This window comes from Volvox carteri, assembly GCF_000143455.1.
Source record: "Volvox carteri f. nagariensis unplaced genomic scaffold VOLCAscaffold_31, whole genome shotgun sequence".
Lineage (NCBI taxonomy): Eukaryota > Viridiplantae > Chlorophyta > Chlorophyceae > Chlamydomonadales > Volvocaceae > Volvox > Volvox carteri.
Window position 1 is genome coordinate 1,254,725 of NW_003307574.1, and position 26,862 is coordinate 1,281,586.

The following is a 26,862-nucleotide window of genomic DNA, read 5'->3' on the forward strand; positions in this document are numbered from 1 at the left end:
CGCGGCGCCATCCACCGGAAACGGACCCAACCTCACGAGCACTAATACTCTGAGTCGGCCACTCGCGGTCTACAGATTCGTGTTCTTCATAAGCTAAGCCTGACCCGTAGCTTCTAATCCAGCCTGGTCAAACAACAGCGGCGGCGCATCCCTTTCCCGCTATTTTAAAACTGGGTCCGGTCTCTCCCATGCCTTTGATATAACAGAACTTGCGGCGGCTGGCTGTGCCTACAGTCTGACCGCGCGGAGCAATAGCTGGCGTCTGTTACTCACCGCATCGGCCCCCTCCGGGTAACTAGGTGCTCCGCCATTCTGGTGTCCTCCTTCGTCCCGCTGTTGGAGGATGTCCTCCAAGCCTTCTTGGCCTCCGCCGCGCGATTGCTCGCGCTCTGCCATCACTTCGCTGTTACTGGAGACCGATATGCCAGCAACGTCAAATCGCCTTATCTACTTTACTATTGAGCTGGGTCCCGAATACAAAGTAAATCACTATTTAAACAATTCAAAATCCCCAACAGACGACGTTCTGACTTGCGCTTGCTTGCACGGTTGACTGGCGAACTAGCGTTGTCTGGATTCAGCGCTTTGTTCCCAGCTAATCTTTGTAACGCACTACCGTATCAGTCACTGTCCTCTGGCCAATTCCGGTCTGCTCCTCCCGCGCCGCACTTGCCGTACTACACTACAGGACGAGCACTTAATCAACATGCAGTGGTCAACTTCCGGGTGTACTGCTCTTGCTCCCAGCTTTCAGTCACAGTAGTTAGTTTCCGCAATCCAGAGGGCTGCTTAATTAATTGCAACTGGTAAATCCTACCGTGTCACGCCAAAATCACATGAACATGAACTTTGCAATCCCGTGCATCCGAGTGTACAAGCACAATCCATGTACCCTTGCAGGTCAGGAGGTCCGCTTCATCATGTAAGACTGCTTATTGCACAATAGCATGAATCACGCTTTGCATTTGTGAACCTCGAATTGCGCCGGTTTTAATCACCTACGACACACGGTCAACTTTTGCAGTGCGGCAGTTTGTAACGCCTTTCTTCCCGCCTTAGGAATGCGAAAAATGTATACTATAGTAGCCTGCAGCAAGTACAAATTTTAACCGAACTTGTAATCATGCCGCAGATAGGCGCAATCAACCCGGAAGACTACAATGCGCTACGCAATCATGTACAACAGTTAAAGCAACAACATGCAGAGGCAGTTCAGCAGCAGCATGCACATCGCGAAGTAAGCTGTCGTTGTCGAAAGTTGTCCTTGCCAGGGGGAGTGTGTCTGCAGCCAAGCCCAGGTGCTCTCTGTAGGTCGACTTGGCATCCATAGCAAGTAGATGTGCACATCTGGAGACGCTGAATGATTCCTTGCTGGCGGAGAACGAAAGGTTGCAATTGCAGCTGAGACAGAACACTGAACGTGGAGCCAAGCTGCGGCGACAGCACGAAAAGTAAGACCCGTCTCGATTGATCTGTAAGATTTCAATACTTCATTGGTCTATGGATTTACTGATTAGGACTTTGGACTGGCTTTACTATAGCTGGTCCTTCAAAAATTCCTTTTCGCGTTTGCTATGACATGAGCACGGAATCATTACATTACGATTCCACCATTTCTCGACAGGGAACAACAAAAGCTGCGCGAACAAGTAGAGAAATTAACGGCTGCGGCAACGACCGTGGACGAGAAATGGGCAGACAAGCTAGCCCAGGCCGAGTCGGCCGCAACACTTCGCGCTGACCAGCTGGAAGCGCAAATTGCACACTTAAAGCAGCAGCAGGTCAGCGTATTCCACCATGCAAACCTCTACACATTCGTTGGCACGCATATACTGTATAAGGTATCACCTTACAAAATGACAACCGACGAAGCCTCTATCACTTTTGGGACATCGGAGGCAGAGATGCGTAAACTGCTTGGGCCCTCAATTTACCGCGTCACCCGCCCTCCCCCGGCAACATGAGGCCCCTCCACGCGGTGTCAGTCACACTCCTAACAAACTGCCCGCACGTGGCCTCCGCCACAGCTCTTTATCGGGTGATACCTTGACTCCAAACCCACCGTGACACGCTTTTTTAATCATTATTTTTAACTCGTTTGGATGGGGCTTATGTATGCAGGACGCTGAGCTGGAACGTGTGAAGCGGGAGCACGAGGCCGGCCTGCAGGAAATCGACGACTGGTGTCGGGGGGAGATTGAGGCAGTACAGCACAACGCACGTTCGCAAGTCGCCCAGGCTCACAGCGCAGTGGAGCAATGGTGAGCTATGGACCGTATGTCTTACGTCGTCGTGCTGTCGCACCGCATCACACCGTGCTGCTGCACCACATGTGATGCCGATGCCAGCTGTCGTCGGAACCAGCACCGAACCCTTCGCCCCCAATAATAACCGCCTAAACCTAACCGCCGAATCCGAAGTGTGTACAGGTTGAACGTTCGCTACACGTGCCGCAGCGCATAATGCCCCATAAACAGGATACGTGGACACGCACGCCCGCACCTGTACACCAACGGCCGCACCTGGCCTTGAGGTACCGACCCCCGGCAATTCCACAAGTAAAAAAATCCTACCTACTTCCCGTACCCAGGCAGCAAAAGTACGACGAGATGTCTGGCGCGTGGCTGAAGCTGTCCGATGTCAACAAAGGGCTGCAAAGAGAGGTTGAGGAGGTGAGAGCCGCGGCCCACATTACAACCCATCCCATCCCAGCAAAAAATTCAGGCAGTAGATTTGTTACCCGCCAGGATCACAACCAGCGGGCCCTCAGGTTGTGTCCTGCACTCAGTTCCAACCTCCTATCAGTGCATGGATGCGGTTAAGCTTCTTACCTCCTTCATAGCCATCCTACCACTTCCCGACCTGCGAGTGGTGCTAGACCCGTCCACTAGCCCCCCTACCCCTCTTCCCTTCTGCTGCCCGGTTCCGCCGCTCCCATAACGGAGTGCCATGCCGCGGCATGCCCCTTTCTTTGCATGTTTAGGGGGGTTATGTGTGCGAGGTGTTGCGTACTGCGTGCATCCGGAGAACCGCATGTACACACGCACGTGTGACGTGTGGCGGAGAGGAAGTGAGAGGAAAAGAGAGAGCATTATCGCATTATCTGATGTGGGCCACCCCTCCGTGTGTTCGTGTGCGGCACCTCTGGTTCTTGGTTGGTTGCAGTTGCGCGCCGCCTTGCAGGCGCGAGAGGGCGAGCTGCAACAGACCAATGTGGCGATGGTGCGGCTGCGCAAGCAGCACACGGAGCAGCAAGAGGGGCATGAAGCGGAGAAGCGGGCCCTAACGCAGCGCTGTGCTGAGCTGGTGGGTGGGCAAGAGGGTGGGTATATTGAGTGTACGCGGCGAAAGGCTAACCAATGGGCAAGCCGAGTGGGCAAACCGGTTGTTTGTGAGACAGAATGATGCGAGTATGGGGGAGACCGAGAAAGAGAGCAGTGCGGTAAGAGGCGCCATTTTCATAGGAGGGTTGGAAGCAGGGGTGGGTGTGTGTGTTGGGGACCTGGCATGAACGGGCTGTGGAGGGAGCTAAAGAGGCTGATATGGGTCATGGAAGGGGTTTCCGGTACTTGCGGGCCCGCCGCCCCGGTCCGACCTCCTCCTCTGCACTGCCTCGCCAAGCCCCAGCGCAATGGCGCATGAATCTGCCCGGCGGCCGCTGTGTCCTCATCTTGTGCCAACCGTGCTTTCCCCCGCTCTTCCCTCGCACCCTCCGGGCTACCTTTGCTTTCACTAAAAGCACTTGAGATCTGCATCCTCATGAATCCGCATCCGCACCGGCCCTGCAGCTGGACGCCAAGCGGGCGGAGCACGCGGAGCAGCTGGCGCACATCGAGGGGCGGCTGCAGGCCGTGGTGTCCAAGAAGGATTCCACCATTGCGGCACTACGCGCGGAGCTGCAGGTTTGGCTGGGCCACTGGATGTGTGCGGGAGTGGGACCCGCCGTGTAGCCGTGTGTGTCGGGAGGGGGAGGATGTCGGAAGGAAGACTTCAAAGGAAAGCGGTCGCAGGCGTGGAAATGAAGGGTGGGTAGTGAGCAGGGGTTGTTGTGATGCGTGGGTGGGATTCTGCTAGACGACGTGGGGTTTGACCTCCTCCCTGGGGCCGTCAACTGGATTCGTCGCCGGCTTGTGGGGGTTATGTTTATCCCGTGATGTACCGTGTACTTCTTCGGTAGAGGGAGGAAAAGACTCTGCACGGACGGCCTTCCATCTTACGAGGGAACTCAAGCCCAACCACATCCCGAATGACCGCAGAATACGTATTCGAGCCTCCTTCCTCTGAAGACATTATGAGCGTGATTGCTGGATGGAAAGCTATAAGCGGAAGAGAGACGTGGCCGAAGAACGGCTGGTGCCATATACAGCTTAACAGGATTTTGGCCGGCAGGCGTTTGCTTCATAGCCCGTATGCACTGAAATCGCTGAACTTTGCGGAATAGGACTTTGTTGAAGCCCTGTAAGGCAAGAGGTCCGCACGCAACACTGTGTTGTGACCATCCACGCATTATGCCAAAGGTGCATAGACAACGCGCCCTTTTGTATACTGGTAGCATTCGAACGGTCAACCTCGTATGGAAGCGGTAAGAATGAATGAATGCAGGTATCATGCTGCACTTCTGAGCTACGTGGCGTTACTACCTGGCAAGCTCCAATGCCATAAATTGTGTTCTCGTGTAACGCTACACAACTGTAAACGCATGCATTAAGGATGCGTGTTTTTCCCTTGGGGAGATCGGTACATGCAGTACAGTTGGCAGCCGACGCAGGACAAAGCTCGCCTTTTAAGTCTAAGGAAACCAACAACAGTTTTGTACAGTGAATTGACACATTGTTTTGCTCGGGGAAGGTCCTTCCGTGTCACACTTATCCTTTACGCGTCAGCTTGGATAAAGATGAACATGCTCCACCGTCCCTGCGCGCGGACTGCTGCTGCGCGGAGCGTCAAGTCAATTGCTGCCCCTCGCGTCCTGGTAGGTGCTTCATAGGAGCTCTGGCGAGTTAAGTGTGTTGCGGCGCTAAAGTTGCGGACTCGGCTTGCAGCGCGTGGTGGCGCCCCGAGTTGCCAAGACGGAGGAGGTTGAGGTTAGCACGAACGGAGTAACGGCCCCATCCAATGGACACGCGGCGACGAACATGCTGCAGTTCGAGGAGCTGTCTGATATTATCAGGTTCGGTGTTGAGCGTTATGACGGGTCGTCGGCACTCTTCTGTGGTAGCCACATTCGCAGGGAAGCGTCCTTCTGAAATCATCGCCAATTTATAGATCCGATCATTTATAGGAGTCTGATCGCAACGCCTGCGCTGGCGTTGAGGATTTATTGGCCATGGTTGCGTTGCTTGGCTGACCCAAGCAACGCAATCATGGCCAATAAATTGACGGGTCATCCAATTAGGATTGCTCATGCAAATGGTTCAGCGTTTAAGTGTTTGTTCACGCACACAATTCATGTCACTTCTAACAGGCTGGTGCAAGACACGGACATTGTGGACTTCTCGCTGAAGAGCAAGGGCTTCAGCCTCAGCGTTCGTAAGAAGGAGGCCCTTCAAGCTGAGCAGGCGGTAGCCATGCCGGTAGGAAAGAAATCGCAAGGATGCAGTAGCGGTAGTGCAAACCGAGCTAAACGGCTCCCTGAGGACCTTTTGGTGGCGTGGGTGCCCGAGCTTTTGCGTTGTTAAAACCCTAAAACCCTTACAGACTGTCACGGTTTCCTCCCCATGAAACCCGATGCAGATGATGGTCGCGGCGCCGGTCGCCCCCGCCCCTGTAGCAGTGCAAGGTGCGTTATGATGGGGCGCGTGGTCGTTCTTGTATGAATGTGGTCGCTTTTGCTTTTCTTGCCTCGTCCTTGGCTCGGTAATTCTGACCAGCATGATCGGTTAGCTGTTCTGGGAAAGGCTAAACGCCAGTGACAGCTGAGGACTGTTCCCTCGTAAATTTACTTGTTGCATGTTCTTCGTTAACCCCATTCATCTACTCTCTAGATGTAAAGAACAAGTAAAGCACATTTGGCAGTTCTAACCTACATTTTCCCTTGCCGCCCTTCCCCGTCGACAGCCCCGGCGCCGGTCGCCGCAGCCCCCGCAGCGCCGGCCGCGCCAGCGCCCGCGGCTGCTCCCGCCCCGCCCCCGGCCCCAGCTGCCCCTAAGGGCGTGGAGGTCACCTCCCCTATGGCAGGTACCTTCTATCGGAAGCCTGCTCCTGGCGAGCCGGCCTTCGCCAAGGAGGGCGACAAGGTGAAGAAGGGGCAGACTGTGTGCATCATTGAGGCCATGAAGCTCATGAACGAGATTGAGGTGAGTGCAAAGGCAGTGCTGGAGTGTGGGGTCTCGGGGCTTAAGAAGGCCCTTTAAGCGGGACGGAAGAGGAGGTCACGTGCCCGGGTACATACATACATACAGTTCTCCTTGTTGGCGTGGCTCGTGGGAGGCTGCGAGAATGCAGAGGCACGGCAATTGACTTGTCCGCGGTGTCGGCCGCCTGGCTTCCGGGGTTCTTGGATCTTTCTCCCTTGAAGAAGCAAATTGTTGTTATGGAGAACCATTATGCCGATGGGCTGTGTAGGGTAGTTCTCAGTTGAGCAAGCATGTCGTACAAACGTGTAGCAGCACTTGCCTTCCTGTCACGATAAGGGGTCGATATGGAGCGCTACAATACGCGCGTTGGGCAGTTCAACCTGTGGCTTGCCGTGCCCTGCAAAATAGTTTTTTCCTGAGCAAACAGAGCCACACGGCGAATGCCAACTAGTAGGGTCAACTGTGGGGCCCGTGGCCGTGGAGGCGTGGTCGCTTAGTGGCGTCTGAGGGGCGCTGTCAGTTGATGCAGGAGGGGGAATCGCCGTCCCTGGTGGTCCTCAGTCCTCCTATGGCGTATCGATGAGATAAGAGGATGTTGTAGGAAATGCGTGGGTGACGAGCTGGTTGCGCATTGTCATGGAGTATGACGTACACACGCCGACATACTCGTTACTTGCCATTCGACGGTTTATTCTTCGGAATGCCGATCTTCCCGCTCATGAATAGTGGCAGCCAGATGTGCGGCCCAGCATTTCCGCTGCTGCTGCGGTTATTTGAAACCCGTTATGCGTTACGGTCCGAGTCAGAACGGGGAGGGCCTGGCAGGGTTCGCGTATCGCGACAATTTTTTTCCGGAGGGTACCTCAACGCTGCCCTGCTTACGGTCGGAGCCTGCTGTACGCGTAACTCCCTGACGCCCTTACTCCTCTCTATTCTCCTAAGACCTTTCCGCCTCGCCGCTCCATGCTCTCCAATTGTCAGGCTGAGGTGGGTGGTGAGGTGGTCAAGTTCCTCGTGGAGAATGGACAGCCCGTCACTGTGGGTCAGCCCATCATGCTCATTAAGCCCTGAGCGATAAGGAGCTATTGACGGGGTGCGCATGGGTTCAGAGCAGGTTTCACTCCGGCTCGGGAGATTTCCCAAACGTTTCCCTTTCGCAAGGTGAAGGGTTCTCGTGGCAAGGTGGTCGCGCTGGTTTGGGGAGGTTTGCGGTCTGGTATGAATCCTCTGCGTAAAACCGTGCCATGGTCCAGGGTACCGTCACGCTAAGCTTGGTTTTCCTGGATAGTCAGGATGTGGCGTAATGATGTGCGTTATGGCGACGGTTGCGTTTGTGCCGTTTGTGTTTGCTGATCTGCGGTGTGCTGGTTGGTCGTGTAAAGGGTTTACAAGTGGGAATTTGAACATGGTGGCCTGCTCAATTCGTGTCATTGCAGCGGCGGCAAAGAACGTTCTTTGCATGCTGCGGTTGTAGAGAGTGTTTTAGCAGAAAAGGTAGAGGTTCACCGTTCGCAGATATGGTTGGTTGTGCGAGCACATCTACGCAGCTTGGCCTGGGCTGATGTGGCCAGCGCTGACAATGTTCCAACGAAGGCACCGAATTGCGGGTGATAAGCTAAAACGAAGAATGTTTGTGTCGTTGTTTGGAATGTACTTTGCGCGGCTGGCCTGTGCGAATCCGGAAATACGATTTGACCATTGGCCAGCAAATGTTGCCACAATTTTGTCCTCCCAAAGTGGTTGCCTTTGAACGTTGGCTCTTTGCGGTTTTAACTGGGATTTGGATTTGCAAGGCGAAGTCATTGCACGGGGATATTCCTTCGCAGCAACGGCAGGTTGTCCAAGAAGAGTAAAATTTTTGCCGTTCCGCACGGCCACGGCTGCATGAACGGTGTACAGCATGGTGAGTAATATATGTATGCCATGATCAGATCCTGGTGTTCGCAGAGACTGCTCGAAACTGATATTTTGCGTTAAAACGAATCCCGTGAACGAAGATTTGTGGTCACGCATGCGTTGTGTTACTTGTAACAACAGACGCGTGTCGGCACAATTGAAATCGGTATGAAATGTCTGTCAGCATGTTGACTCCACAACGTGTGAGCCATCTATCGCAGGACGTAGCCAACCAGTACGTACAATTCTATTGCAAAATGGGTTCATGCCTACTCAATTCTTGCGCGCGCAGCATCTCGACTTCAGTTAAAACCGGCGCAATTATGAGTAAGGTCACAAGTGGGCGTTGTGCCATCCCATGCGTCGCGTGTGCATATGGAGTATGCTTTGTCAGCGTCTCAGAACGATCAGAATACACAGCCTTCTCTTTGGAGAACAGCACGGGAACAGCGCGAAGCATATGAGCTACAGCATCGGAAACCATTTTTTCTTTCCTGAAGCATGCCCACATGTGGACCCCAAGAGAGACAAAGCAGCTTCATCTCAGCGGCTAGCTCAGTTCAGTCCCTGCATGGCGACATACCGAGAACTCAACACATCACGAGTTGGGCACCGGACACGAGCGACCGCGTGCACAGCCACAAATCATTTTGAACTAATGGAAAGCGCGCCGACGTTGAGGAGGTCAAATGGCAGCGGCAACATTGAGGGTTGCGCAACCGGTGAGATGAATGGCCCTAGGCTTCGTCACACGCACGCGCTATATTTCCCGAAACGGGTTTAAAACTCCTAGACAGGATGCTGTGTAACCAGCATAACGAGAAGGTGGCTGAGTCCCTATGCAATTGTACCTAGATGCAGAGCATGCTTCGGTGAAATGGGGGTTGCACATGTGATGGAGGGTGGCAGCAGCACCATCATGGGTCACCCCAGCAAGAGGCGGAGCCCCGGGAGGTTGCGCTGCTTCCACACCACACCCCGGACGCCGATGAGAGAGCTCCGCTCTGGAGAGCTCACTTCACCGCCTGGGGCCCCTCCAAACCCAAACGCAACCCAAGAGGCAGCGCGGTTGGGAACTCGTCTGACGCGCCGTCCAACTCGCACGGTATATCGGTATACTACACATACATAAACCAAGCTCGCCTGCGAAACCGTCTAGTGTGTTACTTGCATTCACGTGGCGCGGATTGTCCTTTAACGTTCGCATCGCGCAAGTTCAGCAGTCGAATTCACCCACAATCCCACACCGCCCGCGCCCCGTCCTTTCCTGCTTCTCCCGGTCCCCTCCCCCTGGGGAACAAAATACATGAAGGAAACAGATCATGATTAATACAACAAGCCGATTTAAACGGCCCATGGGCCTGCCTGCAACAGCAGCGGCCCATCCGGGCCCTATCAAGGGCATGTCTACGATAAAGTAAAAGCCCGTCGTCACATGTGCCGGTGAAGCAGCTGCAGCACTTGCAGCAGCACCAGACCGGCTGCTGCTGCCATTTGGTCAGATTCCACCCTATCCCAAACCACCCCAAACCACCAACACCGCGTCTGCATGCCCACGGACCCCGACGCTCCTCCAACCAGCTTCCCCACCTGTCCTCCCGGGGAAACACACGCCCGCGCCCGCGATGTACACAAGCAGAGGATAGGCGTGAGCACACCACGACAACTACCACCACGACAACTACCATCGGAATCACAACCAGCACGATTAGCAATGACCCGCATGCGACGCTCGCGGCCGGCACCGCGTTCACTCTCCGTTTAACGAAAAGCAGCAGCACAAAATGACCCACCCGTCAACCCAACTACAATAAGTCCTCACCCTCCTAGTTGCCCGCCGGCGGCTGCTCGTTCATGAGCTGGACCAGCTTGGACTGCTGCTCCGACAGCTGCTTCTGGCCGTTCATCAGGTTGCGCTGCCCCTCCGCCAGCTCGCGCTGCACCTCAGCCAGACGCTCCAACGCCTGAGCCAACTGGTCGCGCTCCTTCTCCAAAACTGCCTCGCGGCTTGGGCCCAGAGCCCCAACGGCGGCGGCGGGAGCCGCTGGGGGCAGTGGAGGCGAATCCTGGGCGGAAGAGGCAGAATTGCGTGAGTTAGTGGGTGGGTGAGAGCGAGTGGGTGAGGGCGCGTGTTGTTGTCGGAGGTTGAATAGGGGAACACCACCTTACGTACGCAGCAGGATGGGGGGGTTGGACTACTATAGGGTAGATCGGGGGAGATTCGTGATGCAGGGCGGGATCCTTACATATGCCCCGCGTGACTAACTGACTGACGGCCAAAAGGAGCTGCTATTGCCGACGCCCCTAACCCAGCTTTCCAGACAGGCCCGAAAGGCACCAAGCCGCGCCGCCACCACGGATTGTAGAAGCTCCGAGGTCTCCGAGGTCCCCTTCGTGCTCCTCATTCCCTCGTCGCTACAAGACGCGTAACTGGGTCTATGCAAAGGGCATTCAAGCATGTCCCGTCAAGCAGCAAGGCATTTGGGCAAAAGTTGGTTGGGTACTTGGGTAGTTTCCGCATGACGTGCGCACGCACCTGCCGCCCATCGTCGCTGTCATCGTCATCATCATCATCATCCGGCACCATGCCGAAGCGGTCCACAATGTAGTGTGCCGCCTGCGCGAGCTCCTCCTCGGTTGCCTCCACACCCACTTTGCGGCGCGGGAACATCCGAGACAAAAGACTGCGCGACGCGACCTTGGACCTGTCGGTGGTGTCGGGCGCGTCCCTGAGGCACTCCTTGAAGATCTCCAGCAGCGTCTCCTCGTCCATGTCCTCGTTCAGGATCTGAGCGGAGCGAAGTAAGGGGTGGAAGTTACGTTCAAGGGAGGGGGTTACGTTCAGAACATGAATATACGTTGCCCTAAATCATAATCATACAAAGGAGCAGCCCTGTGCAAAGGGAAGCCACCACTAAGTTAGGCGGCGGCAGGGACGAGCACACGACTGGCACCCTATCCCCTGGTGCCCCTGCATCCTGGCAGCACCCTGCGGGGCCCCGTCCGCTCACCGTGAGCAGCTTGCGCTTGTCGGCCAGGGTTGCCTTGTCGTCCCGGTCGGTGTCCTCCTCACCCGCCCACTGGCGCAACAGGTCACCAAGCTTGGCGTCCGAGATGTAATTGGACGAGCAGCGGCCCATCATGCTGCGCCACTTGTCCCGCAGAAGCGTGAAGAGCTCTGTGTGGATGCCCACCTGAAAACGCGATGGAGAGGAGCGGAACGAGTATTTTAACACGCGAAGAACGCAGAACGGGAGACAAAACGGATCGAGAGGGATCAGGAGGTAATAGGAAGCCGCCTCGTGACGTAAACGTGTCGTCCGAACAATCAGGGGTGGTTTCCATCAAGCAACCGCTTTGCAAAGTAAGCAAGTAGGAGGGGAAAGGGTGGTGTTGCAACAGATTCAGGGGGCTGGTATTCATAGTGGCACTTCCTAGGGATATGGACACAGGTCAAGGCCATGAGCATCAGCGATGATGTGGGTGTAGGAGAGGCAACCAACCCAGGGATGTTAGGACGACGCACCGAGTCCAGGTGGACGCGAGGGGCAACGCTGCGGGGCAAAGGAGGCTCCAGGGGGCCTGAGACGGTGACCGCTGTAGCCGCATATGACCCATGCATGCATGCGCCACGCCGGGGAGGTCCGTCCCCTCTCACCGGCATTTTCTCAACCGCACTGCCCCTTCTTCCGGCCCCACTCACCGTCTCCTGCGTCTTCTCCTTAACCTCCGAGAATGCGTCCACAATGATAGCCAGCAGGAAGTTGAGCAACACCATGAACACCAACAGCTCGTAGCTCCAGAAAAACAGAGCACCTGGCGACATGGGCAGGATGGGCATCGCCATTAACAACCGCGTCAGCCGGCGACAGTCACGGCCGCGTAGGCGCACGGCTAAATGAGAACGCGGCGAGGTGGTGGTTATGCAGACAGACAAGAGAAAGGAGGCGTCCTCCCTTACCCACCCTCCGCTCCATAGCCTAATCCACTCAGACACGCACACATGCCAAAAGGGGCGGTGCGGCGGCACCCAAACACGAACAGAGGCCACTCAGCCACACCCGCCTCCTCCCGCTCCCCTCCCACCTGCAACGCTCTGCAGCCCTCCCAGCGCCCGCAGGTCGTCGTTCACGTCGATGTTACCCAGCAGGATCTCGAAGCAAGTGTTGATGCTGTCGCCAAAGGTAGCGAAGGCCTGAAGGCGGGAGAGGAGGCGCAGCAGCGGGTACACTGAGCCGCGTTCGGGGTCCGACTAGGAAGAGGACTTTTCACGTGTGGTCAAGCAACCCCCTCTTTTCATTTGCGCATTTGCGCGTCAATCGGTGCCATGCGCTTTCGCCAGTCACGCATGCACGTCATGCATACACCACGCGGGTGCACACTGAGATCAGCACGGCGTTTCCTCACTGTCGCCATCTCGCACATTACACGGCCCAGCTTCCCCGCAAATAATAGTCCGACCCCCCCCCCAACATCCCAACCCTCGCAATGCCCTCAGTATGGCGCCCTTCCCTATCTTACCACGATAGCATTGCCAAAGATGAGGTGCGCCATCATGGCATAGCCCACAAAGACCATGCCGGCAACGATGGCGAAGTGCACGAGGTCGGGCCCCGCCAGCCACAGCGAGCGGGTCACCACACCCAGACGCGGTTGGAAGTCCATCAGCTTTAGCACACGTGCAATGAGCAGCAGGATGTTTATGCCGTTGAGGGCAAAGTACCTGCATGTGAAGGCAGGTGGGCGCGGGCGGCGGGGATGGGCGGGGGGAGCGGGGGATGGGGGAATGGCTGGAGAGCAATAACGGGTTGCGAGGAAGAAATGGACATGAATGGACAGGAGAGGACGGAAAAAGGGGAGCTATAATGCTGAGAAGGTCAGAACGCAGCGCGAAGGCGAAAATCGGAGCACCACCGTATCCCGCCTTCAGTCCGATAATACACGCCTTGACGCCAGATAGTTAATTACACATGACAACTGATGATGCGGCGGCAAGAGGGGGCTGGTTGCTGTGAAGTTGGGTGGGGAGGTAGGTGGTGGTCGAGTGGTGGTGCGCCGTGCGGCGCGCAGGAGGACAATCCAGCGCACCATGAGGCAATGCAAGGTAGAGGCCTTCGACTGCCGAAAGCTCTCTGTCCTAAACCCCCCCAAACCCAATAAACCTCTCAAAAACCCCTAAAGAGGTCCCCCCTCGGGCCTCCAAAGGGAACACCTTCGTCCGCCACCACGCTGCCAGGTAGGGATACGGCCAGCGCTGCCCAACCGTCCTCCAACTGTCCTCCACACCCGCCAATGCACCAATGCAAACAACAACCCAGAGCCAGCCAAAGCGCACCAGCCCTGCCAGCCTTCTACTTCCCCCACTCACTCTACTTCCGGGTACTACTTCCTCCGCTAAAAATAATACAGCTTCCCGCACCCGTTCGCAATCCTCCATAACCTCCACTCCTCATCTCCAGTTGGGCCTTGCCGGGGCCTGGATGGGACCGGAGTTCTCCATCCCTTGTAACCTCACACCACGTAGCCGGGCTCCCCACACCGCTTGACCTTAACTAGGTATAGACCTCCAACCTGCCCCCACCCAAGCAGTGTGGTTCCTCCTTTTTCACACCCCCTCACCCACCAGTTGAGCATGTCCACCAGCTCCCTTAGGTCGGAGAAGGCCGCATTGGCCGCAATCAGCTGGGTCCCGTTGGCGTTAAGTGCCAGGAAATTGGCGCTAGGGGAGAGGCTGTTGTATACGTCGTACCTGAAGAGGGAGACGGGGGTGGGATTCAGGGTGTGTGTGGAAGGAAAGGGGCGGCGGCGGGGCGAGGAGGAGGACGAGGTGGGCTAGTGGGTGCTCGTGAAAGCGCGTGGGTGTTGAGGTGGGATGGGGTGGGGTGGGGTGGGGTGGGGTGGGGTGGGGAGGGCGCGCGGGAAACGCGGAGAGGGAGCAAACTAGGGTGGAAGGATGAGAGGATGACGGCTGGCGGGATCGGCATGGAAGGGAGAACGGATGGATGGTAGGGTGGACGCAATGAGCAGGGAAAATGTATTGCCAACACCTTAAGGGAGGGAAATGTGGAGTAGCAGCAGCAGCAGCAGCAGCAGTAGCAGCAGCCGCCAACCGGCACACGCACACACGTGTCAACCTCGCACCACCGTTATCATCGCATCGCATCACATCGCATTGCATTATTACCTTCTGTCTTCCTATCCGCGGCAACACAGTTTTCGACGCACCTGAGCATGATGTTGAAGGTCTTGGCGTACTCCTCCTTGAATACCCACCAGATAATCATACACGCCGTCAACAGCCCATTGCTGGCAAACTCCACCCAGTGCCAACCCGACAAAAAGTACTTTAGGAAGTTGCCGCGCGTCACTTGCGTGTAGCCAATTTGGAACAGGTTGTATATCAGCATCCCAAAAATGATCATGGACAGGATGATCTCAAAGGCGAATCGCACATCGTCAGAGTAGCTGTTGTAAAGCTCCACGCGCACCGTGTTGAGCCGGTGTGTGATCTACATATGAGCCGGTGTGGCGCAACCAAAGGCAGGGTCAATGTCACTTCACAGACGAAACGATATGGCGCGGGGCCCCCAAAGTTAGCATACGTGTTCCCTTCTGTATTGAGCATCCGCCTCAGCAGCCAGTAGCCGAGCAGTTGTGGGGTTTGTAGCCTTAACCTCTTCACCCCCTAGCCCTCTACCGGGTAGGCGGCCGTACCCCCACACCTTGATGGAGCCGCCATCCGAGAAGAAGAACCGGATGAAATAGTAGGAGAAGATCCGCAGCTGGGCGTTGTAGGTAACCAGCTCGGCGGTCATCTGCCGAGTGTTCTGATCCAAATACAGCCCCTCGTTGATGTACGTGTACCAGGCCTGAGGGCGTGGGACCCGACATGCGTGTACGTGTGCGTGTGGGTGTGGAAGTATGTGGGTGTGGAAGTATGTGGGTGTGGAAGTGTGTGGGTGTGGAAGTATGTGGGTGTGGGTGTGGAAGTGTGTGGGTGTGGAAGTATGTGGGTGTGGGTGTGGAAGTATGTGGGTGTGGAAGTGTGTGGGTGTGGAAGTATGTGGGTGTGGAAGTATGTGGGTGTGGAAGTATGTGGGTGTGGAAGTATGTGGGTGTGGAAGTATGTGGGTGTGACAGAGGCCACGTGTGCGGCCACTTGGGCAGTAGAACTGCAGGCCTGCTTGCGTGCCAGTGGGAGACTGAGGCTTACGCTGCCCTGTTGGGGCACCTTCGATCCCCTTCGACATTCTAATGTGCCCAAAAATCCACACACCTGCGCGCCCTGCTGAGATAAGTTGATGTCGAAATAGATGGGGAAGCCGTCCTCCTTGCCCTCAAGCGGGAAGAAATGGAAAGCGTACGGTAGCTTCTGTGGGTTGTACAGCTCGGCGCAATAAGGCTTCAGGTTGGTGGTTTGGTTGAGGAAGGTGATGTCGTAGGTGGGCGCAGACAGTTTGGTGCAGTTGTAAACCTCCAAGACCTGCAGCGGCGGCAGCGGGGTGAGACAACGGCAGCGACAGCACCCGGGCATCAGCAAACCAGCAACAGATGTTATTTGAAAGCCTGGAGTAGTGGGAAGAAGGCGCGGCAACAGCTACACAAAGGCTCAGATCTACAACCACGAGCGGCAGTGAAGGGTTCCCCGAAGTATTGCGCTCGCGAGGACGGGCAATGGGCGGTTAAAGGAAATAAGACGGCACGGACCTCACGGGCCGCTGCCAATATGCAAACCGGCGGGTCGCTGTAAAATAAGCAGCCCACGCACATGACCTGCAGGCGCTGCCACAAATCAATCGCAAACTCCCCATATCACCAGAGCGGAGGCTATGGCCCTAATCGCTACCGTATTTTTGGGCGGCGCCTAATTGAGACTCAGCGTGTACTCTGTGTGTGCATACGCTCGACGTGTGCTCATGCATGCAACCATGTTCTGTAGCTCTTACACAAAGGCAAATACTATACATGATGCACATACGCAGACGACCAAAGCCGCAGCAAAGCTGTGCGACAACAACAACAACAACAACCCCTAACGCCCACCTTTGCGTCATTGACGTCATCAAAATCAGGGTTGTACGAGGTCGTACCACGCTTAAACACCGGATCCACGCCGAACGACGCGATGGTTTGCGGCCCCGTGCACGTCTTTTGGATCTTGTCGAATTTTGACTTGGGACACTCCGTCACGTTGGTGCGAGTCTGCTCGCCGCATTGATATCGGGCGCGATGGCATCGACACCGGTAGCAAGGAGAGAGTAGTTAGTGCAGGGGTAGGCGAGGTAGGGCGAAGGAAAGGAAAGGTGAGGAAAGCAGAGGGGAGCAAAACCCAATCCCCCGAGCGCACCAGAGCATCAGCGACCTTTTTCTGTGCTGCCCGCAAAACGCGTTTTTAAGGCTTTTCCTTCTCATACACCATCAACACCATCAACACCTACACCACGCCGAATGAGGCACCCACAACCGCAAACCCTCAAAACCCGCATCCAAACCCTAGCTGGCCTTCTAAGCCATACGGCCGTTATTCAACCATAGAGGCCATGCGGTGGTCACATATGTGGCCATGAACACGCATACATATGTCCATAAGTGTACCGCGTTTCGACCCGTAGGCGGTATCCCCTTCCATCGCACAGGTTTCATGACACACCCTTACCTGGTGCAGGAGCAGACCCGATATGACCCTGTTGGTGAGCCCCACGTTGCGCTCTCGTGAGGTGGTGGTGTCCACCTCGTTTTGGTTATCCAGCTTGAAGGTATTGGACGCCGTGGGGGCGCTGTTGCAGGGCGTGTTGGCAAGCTGGGCCGCCTTGAGAGTGAGAGCCCTGCAACGTATGGGTGGTTGACCCAGCCGTCATCAGGGCATCCGCAACAGCAAGAGCAACAGCTAAGCCGCCCTATTGCGAAGCCAAAACCAAAAGAGGTGTGACCGGCGGCGACGCCGCGATAGGGCGGCCCCAGGCAGCAAGAGCCTTTCATCCGGCCGGACCACGTGGCGCCCCCAGCCATCCCCCAGCACCTCCATCCATCGCCTGCAGATGGGCGCCTATCTCAAAACGCCAGAGATTCTTCCCACCCTCCGTTCCCCTCTCGCCACTCAGTGTACCGGATGCTGTGCATACTATAAATCTGGCTGCGGCTGCGGCAACAATGCACACGCATGCAACCATGCACGCACCTGTCCCGCCGTGCGCGTTTCCACAGCGCCAGCGCCTGTGTCAGGCTGATGATTTCGCGGTATGTTGCGACCTTGATGGCACTGAGCTGGCTGTTTACCGCCTGCTCCAGATTGGCCTGTGCGGCAGCCTGGCGCTCCGCAAGACCCTGCGTGCACACACACATACGCATAGACACAATCACAGAATAAGCGACAACAAAAAGGAAGCAGCCGCAGCTGTATCAGTCGGAGCAGTAGATGCGATCAAGCAATAACCCCGCATGCGGCAGCACAACTGCGTTTCCCCCAGCGCACATGGTAACGCATCGTGCCCCACGACCAAAAACTTGGCAACAAACAAACAAAACAGACAAACAAAACAGACAGACAGACAGACACGTGCACCGGCCCAGCCGCACGCGCCTGTAAAGTGCATATATACGCACCTTGATGGCGGAGAGAGCCGCCGCGGCACTCTGCGCCGCCAGCAGCGCTTCCTGCTGCTTGCCCAGGATCTCATCTAGCTTCTTTTCCACCGCTGCCTGGCCCGCAGCAATCTCCGTGCGGCCAGCGTTGATCGCGTTGAGCACCGTGTCGTCCTTGGCGCGCGCCTCCGCAATCGCGTTGGCGCGGTCCACCTGCACCTTGAGGGCGTCCATCTGCTGCGAGATGGTGGCCTGCGTGGTGGCCACCGTGCCCACTTGGCTCAGTACATTGTTTAGAGTGGCCTGAATATCCGCGGAGCTGTTGGTCTGCTGAAGCTGTCGCCCGCTGGCTTGCATGGAGCGGCGGCTGGAACTGGATACGTCACCCAGACTCGCAATGGTGACGGCCGCGGCGGCCTGGCCAGTAACGAGGGACCTGATGTCCACAAACTGATTATCGCTGGTGGCGTCTCTTTGCAGCGCTTTGCAGGCTTCACACTCGCAGTACTCGGTGGGCAGGCACGTGCTGAAACACTCGCATATGGTGTTGCAGTCGAAGCGGCGGTCGCAAGGCACCTCGCAATTCAAGCGGTACGTCTGGTTGGCGAGGCTGCCGGGTATGGCCGCGCCGGTCGCCACGTCCTCGCAGTTGTACGGCACCGTGTCATTCACGGTCGCGACGCAGGTATTGTTCATGGCCACGCACAAGCCAATGTACGCTGGCGCACGCGTCTTCAAGTCGCAGCGCATGTAGGCGGTCGTGTTACCAGCCCAGGCGACCAAGTTGTACTTGACGGACATGCTGCCCAAGGCATCACTCGTGGGCGGGGGCACGCGGGTAGTGTTCGCGGCCGCAAGGATGAACGTGCTCCACACGTCTCCAACGGTTAGGTTTGAGAACGTGTAGTTCTTGTCGGTCCCGCTGTACCTGGCACGCGGCGCGGGGATGGGGAAGCCCAGGACTTGCGCCTGGATCGTGTCCACCTCTTGCATGCGAGCCAATGCGCGCGGCCCGAGGTCCAGCAGGTGCACATTGCTGCCGTACACGAATCGCCGCGTCATGTTAAGGCTGGCGGCTTGCGGCGAAATCGTGCCGTCCACGTACAGCGGCATCAGGTAGTCCAAGCGCGCGGAAATGGGATCCTGAAGCGCGACTGTACCAGACGGATCGGAGAACACCGGGCCAAACAGCTCCGGGTAATTGGCAATTATGTCGGTGCGTAGCGAGGCAGAGACGTTGTTCCGCATTGCAATCTTGCCGGTTGTCTTTTGATCGCCCAGGCGGCGGTCTATAAGCAGGCGCTGCACTGTGTTGGTCATGTTGGTGCGCCAGGTGAGTGACAGGGCCAGGCCGCCGGCGCACCAGTCGCGATAGGCGGTGCCATTGGTGGTGTTAACGGGCATCAACGTCCGGGTCCAGTTGCCGGCGGAGTCATTGTAGGTCTTCCAGATGTAAGGCTGGATGGCGCTGCTGCCTGCAGCAGCACGTAAAGGCGGGAAGTGGGTAGGATGGGGGTGGAGATGGAGTGGATTTCCTTTCCACTTGAGCGGCTCCCAGTTCCGCCGTGTTGCAGTTTTGTGTGCGAACTGGGAAGCGAACAAGTGCCCAGATTGGGCGCTATGCGGAAGGTTTAATTAGTTGCAAAGAGCGTGGGAGCAGGGATTGGGATTGGGGTAGAAACTGGGAATGGGTGAGGCACTTAAAGAGCGGGTCGTTAGGAATATTGCGCGCGAATATTCACCCGCATCCCTGTACCATTCGGTCACCTATGCCATGCCCACAGCCCCCGCTACGCTTCCTGGTGCGGCTCCGCTATGCTCTTCCCAGAGCTCAACGACAGCGCGACTAATTGTTCTGCTACTCCTATAGGAAAAGCCTGCAGCAGCGACTAGCTATTGCGGGACCGGGAACTGCCGCTAATCACACCGTACGCTGTTACGTAACAAAACAACCTTTGCCATATTTGCAGATGGATGGCAACGCCGCCTCCCATATATACTGCTAAAAAAAGGAGCACGATACACAAAAAGACAAGGAACACTAAATAAAAGCACTTACTTGGGCAGTAGTACGGGTTCGCAATGTATTCAGAGTACGTCAAGTTGAATGGCTTGTTAGCGTCGGTCGCTGACACGGACTGGTTCAGGAACAGGGTCATGTTGGTTTCACCAAACGCGGTGCCGTTGTTGTCAACAGTGCTACAGGTGCACCTGTAAAGCGACAGAGTTCGTGTGTGTGTGTGTGAGTATGTGCGTGCATGTGTGTGTGCGTGTGTGTATAAAAGTGAGAGGAGGTGTGAATCACCAAAGGAAACCCGACTGGATTGGATTGTTCGGAAGGTGATGAGAGGGCGCAAAGACAGTGGCAACGGGGCCCGGCTCACTGTTTGCATGCGACCAAGGCGTACGCACACATACGCACACATACGCATATGCGTGGACTTGCACATGGCACGTACGCACGCATGCGGGAAACCTATCGCCCAGCCGTGGCTAAGTCCCATCACGTTCGATCGTGTCCGATACAGGAGCTGGAAATCGAGAATGCGGCTCTCACATGCTGTAGTGCTATTACAGGGAATACAGGCCAGGCCCTGTCGATCCCTTCACTGATGCCATTCCCTGCAGGGGGTTGTACCTGTACCCATCCTGTGTTGTTCGAGTTTGGCTCGCACTTGGGTCAGGCGGCCCGCTCGCTAACTCCCGTGCTACTCCCGGACAGCACCCTAGGACCCCGCGCCCTTGTCCGCGCCCTCTTGTTTTCCTGTTTGCCCCGCCACCAGCTAGGCGCAGGCGCAACATGTGCAGGCGCCAACGCGAAGGCTGCCTTCCCTTCACCACGCAATCCTCATAAACGCCGATACCTCCCCTTTGGGCCCGGGGAAGGGAGGCACAGCCCCTCTCCCACCCACTGCATGCCGATTGAATTGCTCATCGTAGGGCTCGCACACAGCCATGCCCAGCCAGCCCCTTCCCCTTTTTTCCGCCCAACGCCAAGTGCTACTGCGTGTTGCTGTGGGCAGCGTCTCACTAAAGCAATGAATTGGCAGGGGGAGATGTAATCACGTTTTAACGCGCTTTGGACCGCTGGACCGGCAACCAGTGTTCCTTCAGTTCTGGACGCGCGGGCGGTGCAGTACGGGGCTGTGGTGGACGGTGAACGGGATCATGTAGAAGATGAAGAAGGAAACGAATGCCAGTAAGAAGTGATGAGGTAGTAAGTGTACACTCACGTGGCGTTGCGCACCCAGGTATACGCAGCCAGGTACTCGGTTTCATTCGGGTAGCCGGCGCGGATGGACGAGTTGGCGTATGTCCAAAAGTCCATTGAAGAAAAGCTCGCCGCTTGCTGCGAGGGGGGAGCAGACGGAGTGTGGCCAAGGAACGAGGGACCCGGGGGGCCCCCGGTAAGACACAAGCAACTAAGAGTCATATCGCCCATGTCGCCCTCTACATGCACTACCACATTTCATTCACCCATAATTCATTAGCGTTACGAAGCGGTGAGAGCATCTTCATTACTCGGGCTATCCCGCGGGGCCTGTAGACGGTTACTGTTTTCTGCGCTCACGCGCGTGGTTACTCCTAGCACTCGCTGCTTGCGGGGCTTCCTGGATAGACAGCATTCCTCGGGAAAAGAAGGAATGAAGATGAATTCCGGGCAGACGAAATCACACGCGCTGGCGCGCGCACCGAAAGATTGTGCCCATCAGAATGCCCACCAACCGCAATAAATCTTAACCTGGCCGTTAATAGCCGCTCGGCCAACCAGACCAAGAATCACTAGTCTAGGGTATTTGACACCCCGCCTTTCACACTAGCAGCTGGTTCCCCACCGGCCTCTCAGCCAGCCCCTTTGTCGCCCCAGTTGACCAAAATCTCTGAGCGGTGCGGTCGGCATGGCGCTTTCCTTTTGCGATGAACGACGGATATGCGGAATACCGCTGACGGAACCTCTAATTTCCTATGCGAGACCAGAAAACACTGCTGCTGCCCCTCCTTTGGTTGCCAATTTCCCAGGGCTCACACGCCGCCGCATAGAGCTAGGACCCTCCTTCCTACGACCTCCCGCATGTCGCCTCCGCGTTTGGCTTCTGTACCTACCACCCCTGGCCGCGCCGCCCACATGCGCCGTAAACCATTTTGAGACGTTCCGTGATTTGGGTCGTGCCGGGGTTCGGTTCGAACTACTCCAACCCACCCCCGTAGTCCGCCCGCCTACGTTGGTTGCTGAATCCGAAACGATTTGAGGATAGGCGCTGGTCACCTCACTGGCAGCAGTACACGGTAGTTTACTGGAGGCCCACCCGCTCCCCTTCACCCACCGGCTACCACTGCGCCCCATCGCCAAGCGGGCCAACCGGCATATCCAGGCATGGACTCAACCCGTACATAGAAGCCCACCAGCTACTGGATCCAAAACCATATCACGTTCCCTGCAGCCGCCACGCCACGCCACGCGCCCATACCTAAAAGCTGACCCCCTGCCGTCACCGCACAAAACTTCCCCCACTTCCCGAAATCTGCTACACACGCACCGTCTCCTCCCAAGTTTTGGCCGGTTCGTTGGCCCAAACTCATGGACCGTCCATAAGTCCGTCCACCAGCCCCGGTACATGGCCCCCACCAACCCCGTTTACCACTTCGCAACAGTCCCTTCCACCGCCTGTACACCGTTTTGTGGGCGGGACGTTCCATGACTTGGATCGCGGCCGGGTCCGGGTTCTCCCTCCATCCTGACTTATCCTCCTGCTTTTGTTTACTATCATTCTTCTTTTCCTTCTTCTTCTTCTCTTTTCTTCGCCGACATGGGGCTTACCCCCTCGCGCTTACCCCCCCCCGCGCTAAGCCAAAGCTCAAGCCCACCTGAAGCAAGGTCTTCTCAAACGCCTGCTCTGACGCCGCAGCGGCGATCGCGACATATATCTTGTAATAGTAGCCTGCTATTTTGACCAGCGTCGCGTCACGCACGGCACCGCGGATCTTGTTGAAAATGTCGCGCTTCACCACCAGGTTCCACTCCCCATCGGGCGCGTCGTCCAATGTGAAGTGCTGCTCGCCGGAGAGGCGCTCAAAGTTAATGTCGGAGTCATAGTAGCAGTCGCTACTGTACGGTGTCGAAACTGGGCACAGGTTCCATGAAGCTTGTTGCATGAGGTCCGAGGCGGGAATGCTGCCAACGGGGTGTGAGAAGTCGTAGTATACGTCGAGCTGGATGGTGGTCAGGTTCTGCACCTCGTTCAGTTTGCCGCAATCCGCACGGCAGCCGAAGCGACTGTAAGACGCGAACTCAAAAGGCGCCTCGCAAAGGCCATCACCGCAGACGGGGTCCTTCCACACTTCCTATTGGGGGGGCGTGTTGTTGCGGGATTGGAATGGGGGTGTTTGTGGGGTGGAAGCGTAGTTGGTTGGTTGGAGGGCATATCGTGGCGGTGCGCCGTGCCACGGCGAGTCTGTTGGATTGCGTGGCATGCTTGCGCACTTTTTTGCGCTTTTTAGGGAGGAGATTTTATGCAAGTGTGGCTCTTCACTTTTGCCAGGCCACCCGGGGTGCTAGTGGTTGGCTGCAGGGGTTAATTATGGTTATAAGGATGGGTCTAGCATTATGTGGCTTGGTGAGGAGCACATGGTGGAAAATGATGGCACACGAAGCCAGACCGCATGCATGCAGGTGGCAGAGGGACTCGACACCCCCTGCCGCGGCGAAGAACATGCGATAAGTATCATATGCGGGACATGTCGAGTTGCATGCATGTGTGGGTTCCAAGAATACAACCATGCCCTGTGTCGCATGTGCAGTGATGGTAGACCTCCCGTCAGCTCCGTCTGCTTGCTTGGTAGCCGGAGAGACACGACTGATATGTGGCCCTCTTACCGTCAGCAATTTTTTGAGCCAGTCATAAACTTCATCCGTATTCTGCATGACGCTGTCGCTGGGAAGGACAACGGACTCCACGGTGCTGTGTACTTTGTAAGCGACCTCCGCGCTGCGCTGCGTGTAAAGAATTGCTAGGAAGAGGGCAACGAATCCAAGGAACAAGAAAAGGTTCCTGTAGTCCTTCCATCGTTGCAGCTGCTTTTCATATCTGAGGTAGAGTTCGCGCACAATTTGCTGTGCATGCGCCGTTCCGTCCCCTTCCTCCAGTCGATATTTCTGGGGCTCGTCAGCCTGTTAAAGTGCAATATCGTACCTCATATAAAATTGCATGCGTGGCGTAAAACAGAAAAAGCTTAGTTATACGTAAAAGCCAAGCTCTTTACCTCATCTTGACCCCCGGCAGCCCTCTTTTTGGCCCTTCTGAAATGCAGCGCAGTTTTATTGGGGCCAAAATGCCTCATCTTGGCCGACCTCGGCGCAAAGTCGAACGGCGACCCGAACGCTCCAGCCGCGCGCCTAGAAATACCCTCCTTAGATACCAGGTGCCGTAGGAATGACGCTTTAAAGAAGAGGCAAAAGCCTATTACCTAAGTTAGCTTCACCAAATGCGATTGACATGTACAAAGCTTCCAGAACTAGAATGTAGTCTTCCCTAGTAATGATGTAAAAAGCTTTAAGATAGAGCTGTGTTTGTTGATGCGTTATAGACGTCGAAGACGACGGGAAGACAGGGTTACCCGTTGGGCCTTACACCTTAGGTTCCTTAACAGCAAAGACTTGATCGGGTAGGGTTTCCATGCTTAATCGACCTTCGTTTGTCTGATGCACGGCTACCCCACGCATCGCTTTCCATGGGATGGCCTCGCATCGCATCGGTCTGGACTGTTTGTTAGTCGTCCCTCCGTGCGGTAATATGTCACAGATGCAATCACTACCCAAGTCTGAACTCCGTCAACCATACAACATTGACGGAGTCCACAAAGGCCGTTCAGGGCTTGGAAACCACCCAAAACCCGTAACCTTATGACTAGCTGCCCGTAACGCCCGTAAGCTAGACAGACGAATCCATTAACGTTACTTGCTAACCCAAGCTACCTGTCCTCCAGACCAAAGTACTGTCTTTAATTATTGCAACGCTGCTCTGTAGTTCCCGAGGCCCACCCAAGACACAATTACGACAGCAGCCTTACGCAGGCGAAATATATCTCCATGTATGTGTGTGTGTGGTTGTTACAGTGGGCTCCAGACTCTCGAAGAGTAGAGCCATCGGGCCATCTGGCCGTGCACTGCAGTAGAGACTAATATACCAAAAGATTATTATGTATGGGTTTCCCACGAGCATATGAAGGACGCTATGAAGTGGGAACCTGAACGCCTGGCAAGGATGCTGGAACGCATATGGTCCCACCGCAACTCTATCGTTCCCTTTGGTCGTTAGTATCCTTCATTACTTGTTTCGTTGGAAGTGCGTGGTAGGATGGTGCTCATAGGCGTATTGGCAGCCCTTGAGCCCTCGGCTCGTATTAGGGTGGTTTGCAGGTACGGGGAACGCACCCACGACCATGTAACAACAACAACAACAACATATCTCCATGTGCCCTCCTAGGTTGACAGGTGGCCCTGCCCCCCATGGATGCCTAACAGTTTGCGCGGGAATCGTTCAAAAGTCCCGCCAGGATCGGCTTCGTGCTCTGCGCTCGGAATTGTGCTGTGTCGCACCGGCCCTGGAAGCTATTTGTGCTCTGCTTCGCTTCGATGACGCGGATTACCGGACCTTGGATGGGCCTCTGTTAAACGGGGCATACGGAACCAATTCACATTACCTGCAATCGCCAACACGCTGTAGTTTGCGGAAGATTGCGCCCAGGACACCTCCATGCAAAGCTTCAGCTTCATTACAAACTGTAGCGCTTACCGAGGAGGCTGGATCTGAAAGTCTTTACCCAAAGCAAGCGGCAGTGTTAACGAACAATACTGCTCCCACAGTGGGGCCTATAATAGTGGGGGCGGTGGGGTGCAGCTTGTGATCTCCCTTCTCCGGCGGACTCTACATTACATACCTTTAAGATCTACAAATATAACGTTATACCTCTAATGCGGATGTTGAACGTGCTAACTCCTGGGTCGCGCATGACCTCCTTGCCTGCCGTCCTAATCCGCGTCGTGGTGTAACCCTTTTATCCTATTTGTACACTGACAGACAGAACAATCGGGGGTTTGGTAACCATTGGGGCCGGCTCATTCTGTGGTGCGGGAGAGAGCACCGCTGCCGCATGGCTGCCGCCAAAGGGGATCAACTGGTTCCTTCAGCCCTGCTTCGTTACATGCACAGGAACCACTTATCAATATCCCAGGCAAGGCTACTCGTTGTTGTTCCCCGAGCCCGGGCCCAGAGAGCAAACGGCTGCCATGCTGGGTGAGTTTGCTGAACTTGTGTCACATAATTGCTTGCAGACGCCAGGCCGCGCGGAGCTGCCAAATTAGGGACATGTCGGTGCGTGAGGGAACGTGAGGGCATCTGATGTTTTTGAGTCGGAGTTTCATCGCGGACCAGGATTGGACATATGGCTCATGCACTTTTCGGTGGCCAGTGACTGTGCACGCAAAGAATTCTGATGGCTTTCTTCACGGCTTCGCTCCTGAACCGACCTGATTTGCAATGCTTCAAGCTCTCTTTGCAGTGTTCAAGCTCTCAACCCTGGAGAAGTATTGGACATGCGCGTTACTTCTGACCATCTGAAGTGCACCGCATGAGCGCATATTACATCGCGGGCACATACATTGTGGTGGGTGCACACTGCACCACTGAAAGCCCCGACAGCCAAAATCTGCGTATGCACGTCGGTCAATAAAGCGCCACCAATGCCATCAGCAGCGTTGGTCCGTTTATCCGCAGGCAAACACTTCGTACATCGTGTCCGTTCATCGTATCGTCCTTATATCATGCCCCGACGGGCCATGATGCACGTGATGTTTATTTGACGCAGCTGAGCTGCGCGACATGGAGCTCTCAGCAATGCTTAGCCCTCTCTACACCTTGGATGCTATCTTGTGACAGCGCAGCTGGTCACGACATAAAAAGAAACACCATAACCTGGCGCATGCATGACACAGTTATGTACCAAAGCCACGTTGCGGCCGCATCCCTGGTGCGCGAAGCAAACAGCATGTCCACACGACTTAAATACCGCATCCGCATCCGCATCCAAC

At 55.9% G+C, this 26,862-nt stretch overlaps 2 protein-coding genes across 2 annotated transcripts; one reads left to right on the top strand and one right to left on the bottom strand.

Moving 5' to 3' along the window:
- Positions 1 to 5,363: 5,363 nt before the first annotated feature.
- Positions 5,364 to 9,264, top strand: VOLCADRAFT_81953 (uncharacterized protein; the record flags this gene model as incomplete). The annotated part of the gene is made up of 3 exons (XM_002952624.1): positions 5,364 to 5,607; positions 6,016 to 6,296; positions 7,278 to 9,264. The coding sequence occupies 3 exons, from the start codon at positions 5,364 to 5,366 to the stop codon at positions 7,365 to 7,367; spliced, it is 615 nt and encodes a 204-aa protein (XP_002952670.1). The 3' UTR covers positions 7,368 to 9,264.
- Positions 9,265 to 10,018: 754 nt separating this feature from the next.
- Positions 10,019 to 25,548, bottom strand: VOLCADRAFT_93448 (uncharacterized protein; the record flags this gene model as incomplete). Its single annotated transcript, XM_002952706.1, has 19 exons — positions 10,019 to 10,258; positions 10,729 to 10,980; positions 11,204 to 11,386; positions 11,896 to 12,086; positions 12,279 to 12,387; positions 12,714 to 12,915; positions 13,816 to 13,941; positions 14,418 to 14,701; positions 14,915 to 15,061; positions 15,469 to 15,675; positions 16,236 to 16,394; positions 16,849 to 17,017; positions 17,371 to 17,516; positions 17,796 to 19,249; positions 19,834 to 19,985; positions 21,008 to 21,123; positions 22,641 to 23,117; positions 23,650 to 23,783; positions 25,476 to 25,548. 19 exons carry the CDS (start codon positions 25,546 to 25,548, stop codon positions 10,019 to 10,021), a joined length of 4,821 nt encoding a protein of 1,606 aa, XP_002952752.1.
- Positions 25,549 to 26,862: the final 1,314 nt, after the last annotated feature.